Source organism: Eucyclogobius newberryi, unplaced genomic scaffold (genome assembly GCF_026437365.1).
Source record: "Eucyclogobius newberryi isolate DKJ021-1_F unplaced genomic scaffold, fEucNew1.0.hap1 SCAF_21, whole genome shotgun sequence".
Lineage (NCBI taxonomy): Eukaryota > Metazoa > Chordata > Actinopteri > Gobiiformes > Gobiidae > Eucyclogobius > Eucyclogobius newberryi.
Window position 1 is genome coordinate 21,193,135 of NW_027315846.1, and position 12,674 is coordinate 21,205,808.

Consider the following 12,674-nt stretch of genomic DNA (forward strand, 5'->3'; position numbering starts at 1 on the left):
AATTGAGTACTTCTTCCACCACTGGAAATCTGAAATGACCCGTCCTGGGAAAGTCTCTGTGAAAGACTTAAGTACCAGGATTGAATGCATGACACGAAACGCTCTCACTCACTCAAGATACGTTTGAGCTGAGGAGACATAGGGCTCAAAGTCACGACAATCTCAGCTGTAGAAGGACTGAAACATACTGGCACTTTAGCTAAATATATAAACAACCCACATTGTAGTATGGGACAAGCCCTGCCCCACTGTGGCTCATTATTTCAGTGCATGTTGACATAGCCGCAAGCGTTTTCTACTCTAAAGACTTTATTGTGCAGCTGTAAAACTTAATCTAACATCTCTGCTGCTACAGTGTGTTCTAAAGCCCATCTTCCAGACGCTGCATGTGGTGGGCACAGGGATTGGTTTGTCCCACTGCCTGAGGACAAACCAACTGCCTGTCACAATAATACATTTTGGTGTCCAATATACTGCTACAGAAAGCATGATCAAATATAATTTTCTTGCAGTGGATATTTTGAACATTGGGGTGTTGACGCACCAATTTTTTTAATTTTAGAAAAAGGAGAGAGCCAGAATGTAGATTTTAGAGGTATGCAAATGTTGTTGACTTTTCGTCAATGTTAACTGGGTGAAAAATAGGTCGGTTGAAGAAGAATATTCCGAAGCACAAGCAATGTTTCTCATTTTTCATATCATAAACCATACATTTACACACTTCTTGGGCACTTTTGCACGTATGCATGGGACGTGCATGAGTGGACTTTTTGGGGCGAGTGGGCGAGGGGCGAGTGGGCGAGCTCAAACATGTTCTGAAAGGCATAGAATTCTTGTATTTGTTCAGCAGTTCATACATCAGTCGTCTTTCAGGAGGTTAATAATCGCTTTACTACACTGGCAGAATTATGGGCAGCAGCTGATAAAATGTGTCTTTGCCTCTTTTTTTTTTCTCAAATTAAATTTATATGGTAAAAGTGAAAGTAGTTTATCCTTCATTGATCCGACAGAGCTTAGCAGGGGGAGATAAAGGCCACTTTAACTCAAAACTATTCCTTTCCTGAACACACTAACAGAAAGGTAATCATCAGTGATAAATGTGAGTGAAGTTTATCTGGTTCTCTAGTGCCTGTTTACTTGATATTCTTTTCTTAGATGTCAGGTACAAACTAAATATTAAGCAGAGTTGTAGACTTTTATTATATAAATATATATATATATATATATATATATATATATATATATATATATATATATATATATATAAAAATATATATATATATATATATATATATATATATATATATATATATATATATATATATATATATATATATATATATATATATATATATATATATATATATATATATATATAAGATAAGATAAGATATTCCTTTATTGTCCCACATGGGGAAATTTCATTGGTGCAACGCAGGTAGACACAGAGGTAGATACAGAAGAACAGATCACTTATAGGAAGTCTGAAAAACACTTTCAGTAGAAGATCTCCTATAAATAAATAAAAACTCCCATAGACAAATAAATAAATAAATAAATACCATTGCATGTGATCCCGACAGTAATTGCACATGAATATGTGTCACGACAGCACATAGATTGCACATGAATTTCACAGTAATTGCACATGAATTGCACATGAATTCCAACAGCAATTGCACATACGACAGAATTGCACATCAGTATTAGGTTAGGTCAGTATTGCGACGGGATAACGTGACGCTCTCCGGGTAAGACGACTGTTCTCCACAGTTTCATGAGTTCCTCCTTTGTGGAAACGCGGTACGGCGCCGGCCGGGGGGCGGGGCCGGAGCCGGGGGGCGGGGCCGGAGCCGGGGGGCGGGGCCGGAGCCGGGGGGCGGGGCCGGAGCCGGGGGGCTCAGAGCCAAGACACATCGCAACGACACGACGAAAACACTCAATCCAGCCGAACAAAGTCAAAACAAGTTAATTTAAAGCGATTCCAGTGCGTGTCCCGATCGTTCGTGAAGTTCCTCTTTCATATAAACGTGTATATAAACGTGTACCGACGACACGCCGTACTTTAGCGCGGCCGGAGGGCGCGGGGGGGCTGGTGGGCTCGCTCGGAGCTAGCTCACGTCACAACAACACAACGAACGCAACGAAAAACGCTCAAATCCAGCCGAAAAAAGTCAAAAACAGTTGAATTAAAAAACTATTCCAGCGCGTGTCCCTATCGTACAGTAAAATAGAAAAAATATACTAACTATATTTACAAAATATAGGAGATAAAGCACAATAAGTGTGAGAAAGAAGAGAGAGCGTTTACACCGGGCTGCCAGCTGTACCAGCGCCTTACGTCATATATATATATATATATATATATATATATATATATATATATATATATATATATATATAATTATATATATATATATATATATATATATATAATTATATATATATATATATATATATATATAATTATATATATAAAATTATATATATATATATATATATATATATATATATATATAAATATATATATATATATATATATATATTTGATAAGTTGATCTGGTAATTATCCTGACAGGGCCTTTGCCAATGATTTCCCTTGCACAGTCGTGCGCCGGTTAAAATTCATGTATTCTCCTCCACATCTGCAGATCCTTTGGTCTAAATGTATTCTGCGTCCTTTGATTTAGTCGGCGTGTGTCTTAACCTGGCCCTGCTCCGTATCCTCCCTGCTCCATTACCATTCAGGAGAGGCAGCAAGACGGCACCGAGTCGGCGGCCCGCGGGGACGGAGGGGAGGACTGTACAAATTAAATTGGACACAGAAACAAGTGCTTGGATAGCAGAGAAAGTAAGGCTCATTCTGAATGCGTAAAGGCTTATGCATGGTTCAGCTTCTCTGTTAATTGGTCTGGTCACTTAAAGGGACAGTGCACAGCTTCCAAAGTATTTTATGAAAGCACAAATATGGGGCATTTCACAAAATAAACTTTTAGTGTCACAATTAGGGATGTCAAGACTATTTGGTTATTTGATAATTGTGATTAGTCCGAATATAATCGTAAGCACTAAAAAGAAAGTCTGCCCAGAGTCTTTCAAGCCAGAACTGATGCATGTTTATTTTAAATGATTTAAACTTTTTGTTAAAAAATATTAAAATGTTTCCACTTTTGTTTAAATGTTTCAGCTTTGTTTTGTTTCCGCTTCTATTAGAATATTTTTGGAAAAATGATTTACTACGCAGGTAAAATGTTTCAACCTTAGAATCCATCCATTTTCTTCCGCTTATCCGGGTCGCGGGGGCAGCAGTCTAAGCAGGGACTCCCAGACTGCCCTCTCCCCAGACACTTCCTCCAACACCTCCGGGGGGATCTCGAGGCGTTCCCAGGCTAGCCGAGAGACATAGTCCCTCCAGGGTGTCCTGAGTCTTCCCCGGGGCCTCTTCCCGGTGGGACATGTCCGAAACACCTTCCCAGGGAGGCGTCCAGGAGGCATCCGGAACAGATGCCCGAGTCACCTCAGCTGGCTCCTCTCCACGTGGAGGAGCAGCGGCTCTACTCCGAGCTCCTCCCGTGTGACCCCTTGTATCCGCGATCTTGTTCTTTCGGTCACTACCCAAAGCTCATGACCATAGGTGAGGGTAGGAACGTAGACCGACCGGTAAATCGAGAGCTTTGTCTTTCGACTCAGCTCCTTCTTCACCACAACCAGGGCCGCCCAGCCTATAAGCAAACTAAGCAGCCGCGTAGGGCCCCGAGGCGTTGATAGGGCCCCCAATCTGGCAACCCGTCTTATGCGAAGTGCAAGCGCAGCGTGCGCATGGATGTATTATGAGCGTGCGCCACTAGTGCCATAGTAGCGCGGCAGCGCACACAGCAGTAACATATAACGCACAAATCACATTTTTTTTGTAATGACAATCTGGCAACCAAGACACCAAACCTGCGCTGATTGGGCAACTTCATTGTGCGCGAGGAGATCGCGAGCAAAACATAAACACAACAGAACGTGGTCATCATGTCCAGAAGCCGAAAAACTAAAGAAACGACTTGACGATGTAAAGAAATTGCAAACGTAACAACACTTTCCAGATATTGAACTTATCGTACAAAGAGACGGTTAATTCTGCTGTTTCAAAGTACATGAGTCTGTCATGTTAGCGAGCACCACGCATAATATGTCTGAATGAAGGATATTAAGCATAACATTTACCCTCGGTAGTGTTAGCTGCAGGTGAGGCCGGTGAGGTGGCGTCTATGCCCCATTCACTAATAGGCGCACTCCGTTACTAAGGTCAATCAGCCAATCACATTGCAGCATTGTTTCACGCAGAGGAAAGTCAGAGTCTAGTGTGTGTGATGTTCTGATCAGAACAAACGTTAACATTCTAATTCACTTTTAATAGAGCAATAAAACTTTTCAATTTATTTAAAAAGCACCATTAGACTGTTATAAATTAGAATAAATTCATAGTGAAAATAACCAGACATATTATAATTAGGTCTGTTATATAATAATATTATATATTTGTATATAAAAGTGGCAAAGTTGCAGAAACGCAGTCGCTTCACTATAGCTAGGTTTGGACCTTCAGTTCTAGTTCTGTTCGTTCTCTGGGAATTAACATTTTTGCACTGTCTAGTTTTATCAGTGTTAATTGTTAATCAAGCAATGCTTATGCCATTTGTTTAATTTAATACAACTTGTTTCAGCACTTTGGCAAGAACGAACAGTTTGGAGCAGTAAAAGATAAATTAGTAAGGATAACAATTACTTTTACATTTCAGTAAAATAGAGAATGTACATTTTAACTTATATCAATTATGTCATATTTGTAGTTCTGCTGATGTTTGGTCAGTTTTTACTTGACCTTCCTTGTGTTATGTTATGATGAGTGAGCGCTATTGCAGTCCATTCCTCCATGTTAAGTGGTGATTGCTTTAATTGTCTAATAAGAACATTAGTTATCAATGTTAATTAGTATTAACAAATACATTGTGGCCCTCCGGTGGTTCATAGTTTGTTATGGTATTTGACTTAGTATTCAACAAATTGAACAAAATTATGTTTTAGGTACATTTATTTTGTTATGAAAACAATTTGACCATAATTATTTTTCATAGCCAATACTGTATTGAGTAATTAAGTACACTAATGTATTAATAACTGGCTTTAGTCATTTTAGTCATCTGGCACAGTTTCATCTCATCATCATTTTACAGCATTACAACCTCAACATTTTACTCTTACTTTAGCCGGCTGGACCACATTAAAATGCACCAGAATACACTGGCTGTAGACCCTTAACGCCCACAAATACGCCCAAAAACATATCTGGGTGGTGTGTTATTTGTACAGGGAGTAGGAATGATGTCAGCAGAATACCAAGTTGCATTGTGGGATTTAAATTATATTACAATATTTGAGTTTTTGAGGTACTGAGAATATACCTAGATGGCAAACAGACGCCCTGGCGTTTTGGTGCGCTTTGTTTGCGTTGAAGAAAGTTCCCATATGTGAATTGTTCACTGACAATGGCAATAAAACTGATTCTGATGACGTGGTGAGGGCCCCCAAAAATATTTTTGCTTAGAGCCCCCTGAAGGCTTGGGCCGGCCCTGACCACAACGGTCCGATGCAGCGACCGCATCACTGCAGACGCTGCACCGATCCGCCTGTCGATCTCTCGCTCCATCCTTCCCTCACTCGTAAACAAGACCCTGAGATACTTGAACTCCTCCACTTGGGGCAAGGACACCCCACCCACCTGAAGAGGACAAGCCATCTTTTTCCGGTCGAGAACCATGGCCTCTGATTTGGAGGTGCTGATTCTCATCCCAGCCGCTTTACACTCTGTAAACCGTCCCAGTGCATGTTGCAGGTTTGATGGAGCCATCAGGACAACATCGTCTGCAAACAGCAGAGATGAGATCCTGTGGTCCCCAAACCGGACACCCTCCGACCCTCCGACCCCTGACTGCGCCTAGAAATTCTGTCCATAAAAACTGTGAACAGAACTGGTGACAAAGGCTGGTGGAGTCCAACATGCACGTTTAAATATTTTGTAAAAGTGTAAATTTGTTTTGTACTTCTGGCCACAGCAAGTGACATACATCATGTTAAAACAACAGTGGACATGTTGCATTCACATTGTGAAATCAAACTTTCGGAATGATAAAAGTAAAAAAGTCACAGGAAAAAAGCCCTTTACAATTTGGTTTACTTGCATCTATTTATTTGTTGAGTTGTAAAATACTAGTTTTGCATCTAAAATGTTCATAATTTTACAGTTTATAATATGCTATGACTTACTTATTCTAACCACATCATCTTGACATGCCGAGCGCGTGATGTTCACACTTTACAACTGCAGTATGTTATACAAGGTCAGCTGGCTGACAACGTGACAACGTGACTGCGTGACTGAGTACAACGTTGACTTTCTGCGGCTCTGGTGGAACTGCTATAGAGATAGATGTTATAAATGTAAGAAGCTCATTAACTTCTCACTTGTCTCTATTGTCATTCTGTCAACGTCACAGAGCAGGGATAAATCCTTGTGTGTTATAAGCGTGAGGAGCAGTGGAAATCCCTTTGCGTTGTGGGAGACTCAGATGTCGCACAGCCGCTAAGAGCTTTACACGGTCAAAAGAAGCATAGTCCAGCTGGAATACTCAGCTCCATATTACTATTCGACAAATGACATGTTCTTCTGGGGTGCAGCCTCAGAGTGCTGCTTATTTGCTTGTAGCACCAGCATTGTGTCCTCAGGATGAGCAGAATCACATGGAACATTTTTTTTTTTTCATTATAAGGACTTTATAGCAACAACAAAAAAAGCAGCCATGTATAATCATAGTGCACTTGCGGGCAATATTGAAAAACAAATTAGATCTCAATATTTTGGGGGATTATTCTAATATAATTATATATAATTATATTCAGGTGACAATATGACGAGCAAAAACATGGTTGAGAGTCTAGTAATACTGCAAAGAGTTGTAAAATTGCTAGTGCTAAACTTTATTTTTTTAATTTTTTTTATTGCAGATTAATATTTGGTTAATGAAAAAACATGATTATTGAGGTCACAATATAATTGTAGGAAATATAAAAAAATAATTGTGACAATATTAGAAGCAAAATTAAGTCTTTTTAATTCAATATACAGCAAAAAAGTGAACCTAGTTTATTTATTTACTTTTTTAATACGAAAGTTTGATTTTACAAAGCTGGTCACATGCTAAAGGAGAGGTAATGTATTCAATGTGAAAAGATAAAAATTAAGGATTGAGCTGGTGCGTGGTCATGGTGTCAGTAATAGTAAATTATTTTTCATATCCCCAAAACAATAGCTGCCAACATGTATTCAGTCAGATACATGTACTGAGCATGTGGTCACATGGTGTGGGGTCACATGATGAAGGGTCACATGGTGTGGGGTCACATGGTGTGGGGTCACATGGTGTGGGGTCACATGGTATGGGGTCACATGGTGTGGGCTCACATGGTGTGGGGTCACATGGTATGGGCTCACATGGTGTGGGGTCACATGGTGTGGGCTCACATGGTGTGGGGTCACATAGTATGGGGTCACATGGTGTGGGCTCACATGGTGTGGGGTCACATAGTATGGGGTCACATGGTGTGGGGTCACATGGTGTGGGGTCACATGGTATGGGGTCACATGGTGTGGGCTCACATGGTGTGGGGTCACATGGTGTGGGGTCACATGGTATGGGGTCACATGGTGTGGGCTCACATGGTGTGGGGTCACATGGTATGGGCTCACATGGTGTGGGGTCACATGGTGTGGGCTCACATGGTGTGGGGTCACATAGTATGGGGTCACATGGTGTGGGCTCACATGGTGTGGGGTCACATAGTATGGGGTCACATGGTGTGGGGTCACATGGTGTGGGGTCACATGGTATGGGGTCACATGGTGTGGGCTCACATGGTGTGGGGTCACATGGTATGGGCTCACATGGTGTGGGGTCACATGGTGTGGGCTCACATGGTGTGGGGTCACATAGTATGGGCTCACATGGTGTGGGGTCACATGGTGTGGGGTCACATGGTATGGGGTCACATGGTGTGGGCTCACATGGTGTGGGGTCACATGGTATGGGCTCACATGGTGTGGGGTCACATGGTGTGGGCTCACATGGTGTGGGGTCACATAGTATGGGCTCACATGGTGTGGGGTCACATGGTGTGGGCTCACATGGTGTGGGGTCACATGGTATGGGCTCACATGGTGTGGGGTCACATGGTGTGGGCTCACATGGTGTGGGGTCACATAGTATGGGCTCACATGGTGTGGGCTCAGCTGAACTCAGGGTGTTAATAGGTCGGCCTGCTGCTCTCTGAATGCTGTATTGACACTTTCGATCCTCTCACACGGGGGAAGTGACACAGGAGCAGGTCAGCTGGAGGGGGCTGTGATATGGAGGGGCCACAGGGCTTCACCTCTTTGGATCAATCAGAGCTTACACTTATTAGAGCTTAGAGCTTATACGTATTTTAGACCTAATTGTTGTTGTCTTACTTGGTAGTGCAGGTAATATGTCTCTATAAATGTCTCACTGTCACCTGGAGGACGGGCTGTTCACGTCTTGGTTTAGAACTGTAGTTAGAGCAGTAATTATGTAACCAGTGGTTCCCAACCTTTTTTGTCTTGAGTGCTTCCCAAACATTGTCTCGCAAATGACGCCTGCATCAATTCAGTCTGGGAGACCTAACTCCAACCATCTACGTCCACTGCTACGCCAGGGCCACCTGCTCCCCAGCCTCAAATAAGGCACCCAAGCCAGGCGTCCGCCTGTCCGTCTGTGGGAGTCAGATCCCTCCTTCGCGTGGAACTCCTCCAGGTTTCTACTTTCCCAGGAGGTTTTTTGTAGTTTTTCTTGGCCGAGAAGGAGGGTCTAAGGGCAGGGTACTCCCGGGACATTGTCCCTCGCACCTGCTCCCCATCCTCATTCAACGCACCTAAGTCACTCCTCCCCGTGGCACGGCGCACCTCCTCTGCTCCCAATCAGCGCACAGCCGGTCCCATTTGAACCCTCATGCAGTTGGCTCGGTCCCTTTAGACCGTACTGGGACCCACCACCTTCCCTCCTTCTCCTCTGCATCCCTCTCATCCTAATCCTCCTTTCTACCTTTTCCCCATATCTACCACCACCAGTCTCCAGGCCCTGGGGGGAGACATCTAATACAATTAGATTATGGAGTGCCCATGATCGCAATGTCTTCCGCCGGGGTCTGAGCGCCAAATAACCCACGTGATAAAGCTCGCTAAACGGTCCTTTCTGTGTTTGTCTGAGTCTCTCCAGGGTGAAATATATGTGTTTATTATAGTGATTTATTGTCAAATAAATTGTCAAATTCACTATATTTGTCTTGATGTCTTTTCTTTATTTACTATTATTTATTAGTGTATTTTTATAGCACTTTTCCACCTTCAAGGCACTCAAAGCGCTCTACTTGGCAATAAGTGTCTTGCCTAAGGACACAACAAGTTTCCTCTAGCACCCCACTGTGGCACCTGGTGTTCCAGTGGTACGAACCAGGCCCTCAGGCCTGGTCCTGCTTAGCTTTGGAGAGGTAATCGGTCACAGGCAAGCAAGTATGGCCACTTCTTGAATGATATTTGTCCAAAATTCTCAAAATATTCATGACTGACTTTGACTTTTAAAATCTCCCAGGGGTCCATGTACCCCTAGCTGGGCAACACTGAAATAGCTGGTTCAAAGTGTATAAATACACTTAACAAAATAATCAGTAGCCAAACAAAGGCGGTAAAAGGAAGTTAATCAACTAAAAAAAAGCCGTTTCATTGTCATTTTTGACATTTATAGTCTTTAATGTTTTCCTTCAAAATGCAAACAAAACAAATGAATTGTGACTTGCATGTCATAAATCTGGCAGTGGTAGATCTAATCTAAATGCAAATCTTCCATTACGGAATCCGGAAAGATAAAAAGTATACATAATATACTGCAATTATATCAGCTGATATTATGCACCAAACTGTCCATTATCCCTCACTTACTGTAATATTACCGCTGTCAGAGACTGGGCTTCACCGTAAGGACATCCCTCAGCCTGACAGTGTGAGGACGCCCCGAGTTACACACCGTTATTATGCTCAAAGAATACAGACCTTATCACTAAGTATTTGTCCCCACAGAGAAATTAGTTATCTGCATTTCACCCGCTAGTGAAGGAAACTGGACAACAAAGACACACATGATATTAGACACAGAACCTGCACAATGAAAAACCCTGTGCTGCCCAACACTTAATAATAAATATCACTCATGATCCAACTCAATTGCTGGATGTGTGTGAGTGTAATTGACCTGTCTCGACATCTGTGAGCGCTGCAGAGTTGTCGAAGGACCCAGTGAGGACGTGTCTCCCGTGGGTGCTCCAGCAGGCTGCTCTGACTGCTTGTGAGTGACAGGTGTAGAGCCGGAGGCAGCGGCCGCTCTCTGCTCCGTCCCACACCTCCAACACAGGCAACAACACAACAGTCTTAACACAGAGTAAAGCACATTAGAAGAGGGGTCAGTTAGGAAAAGGGTGAGTTCTAAAATGTATACTGTATGTATAAGGGATGGACAATGAACAGTAGTACAGTTTATTGCGATAAAAAGGGTAGAACATATTTTTTTTTACAAACATGTATTTTAAATTATGTTCAAAAAATGTTTGAACATAATTTAAAATACATTCCAATCAATATGAAATCCATAAAATACTAGCAAGGAATAAGCTTAAATTAGTCTGGTAACAAAGAAAATGTACAAGAATGCCACACTATAGTTTTGACTATCAAAAGACTATTTAGTGCACTGATAGAAAGTTGAAGTAGATATGGTAAAAATATTAGCAGTAGTAGTAGTAGTAGTAGTAGTAGTAGTAGTAGTAGTAGTAGTAGTAGTAGTAGTAGTAGTTATAGTAGTAGTAGTAGTTATAGTAGTAGTAGTAGCAGTAGCAGTAGCAGTAGCAGCAGTAGCAGTAGTAGTAGTAGTAGTAGTAGTAGTAGTAGTAGTAGTAGTAGTAGTAGTAGTAGTAGTAGTAGTAGTAGTAGTAGTAGTAGTAGTAGTAGTAGCAGTAGTGTAGTAGTAGTAGCAGTAGTGTAGTAGTAGTAGTAGTAGTAGTAGTAGTAGTAGTAGTAGTAGTAGTAGTAGTAGTAGTAGTAGCAGTAGTAGCAGTAGCAGTAGCAGTAGCAGTAGTAGTAGTAGTAGTGTAGTAACAGTAGCAGTAGTAGTAGTAGTAGTAGTAGTAGCAGTAGTAGTAGTAGTAGTGTAGTAGCAGTAGCAGTAGCAGTAGTAGTAGTAGTAGTAGTAGTAGTGTAGTAGTAGTAGCAGTAGTGTAGTAGTAGTAGTAGTAGTAGTAACATGGTGTTGGGAAAAGAAATAAACCGAATCACAAAGCTGCTGTTCTTGGCTCAGTGGTGCTCTCCGTGGTGCTGAACAGATGGACACGTAAATCTGAAGCTAAAATGGAAATGGCTGTAAAGAAAATGTTTCTCTTGTCACCAGAGGACATTCAAGGCATTCAAGACTCCTCTGACTTGCAAAAACTATTCATGTGACGACTATCTAATGTGTAATGTTCTTTTATCACATCATAAAAAAGTCCATCATCTCAATAAAATTAATCAACTACACGAAAAATCTGCAAATTAACAACCCGCATACTCCCTGCTCCCATCTCATTAAAAGGGATGGCTCAATATGTTTTTTTTTTAAATAGTCGATACAAATATCCAATACTTGTCTTGCTTCTACATTCTTGCCGATACAAATATTAAAAGCAAGGCCCAAAAATGTATGTTAAAGGCGGTATGGACGATTTTTCGGCGATTTGAGAACGCAGGCGGAAGTGCGCATGCGCACTCCCCCGTGCGGACCGATACAACACACACGTGCGTTTGTTTATTAGCGCAACAGAGCGCATCGCATCTCTCGTCTCCCGTAGATTTCTGTCCACTTCTGCGTCAGCTCGAACTGTCTTTCTCCGTCTTCATTTTGCCCCGTACACTGAGGGAACTATATTATGATAGATCCATGCGCTTAGGCACGCGGAAACGTGGGGACGAGCCTGACGCGGCTGCAGGTGAGCGGTAGGTGCGTTTTATGATTGATACGTGGCAGGACAAATGATTTATCCACGCCACGAGGAAATATGATGAAAAAATTGCTGGAAAAAATCGTCCATACCACCTTTAAGTTGCAATAAAGTTAAATGTCCCTTTTTTTTTAATTTGTTGACACATTTTTTGCCTAATTGCTCTTGAATTTCCATTTTAACTAATCTGATGAGGCACGGAGGACAAACTGAGAATGACAGAGACACAGTACAGTCCAATAGAACGTTCAGAATGTGTAAAGGTTTCTTCAATAAAATATTGACAACGTTGTTTAAATTGGAACACCAGGTGTATTACGAAAAAGCTGCAAAAAGATGTGATCAAACATTATATTGAAACTTGCACGGTTAAGAAGTGTCATTTTTTTGTTTGTGTGTGATGCTAGCACTACATTTCAGCACTTTTCGTACTGGTTTGGTGCCGGTTGCCCGTAACAGCGCCCTCTCCTGTAGATGAGAGTCGATGAATTTGCAGAACAGTTTGGTTGTTCTCCAGACTGAAGCCCTGTTAG

General features: G+C 41.8%; 1 protein-coding gene across 1 annotated transcript in view; it reads right to left on the reverse strand.

Annotated features, from left to right (window-relative positions):
- Positions 1 to 12,674, reverse strand: part of wdr25 (WD repeat domain 25) — a 31,831-nt gene that overhangs the window by 12,600 nt on the left and 6,557 nt on the right. The window contains exon 3 of the mRNA XM_072458100.1: positions 10,365 to 10,512. Coding sequence (XP_072314201.1) covers positions 10,365 to 10,512 — 148 coding nt within the window. The remainder of the gene's footprint in view (positions 1 to 10,364; positions 10,513 to 12,674) is intronic.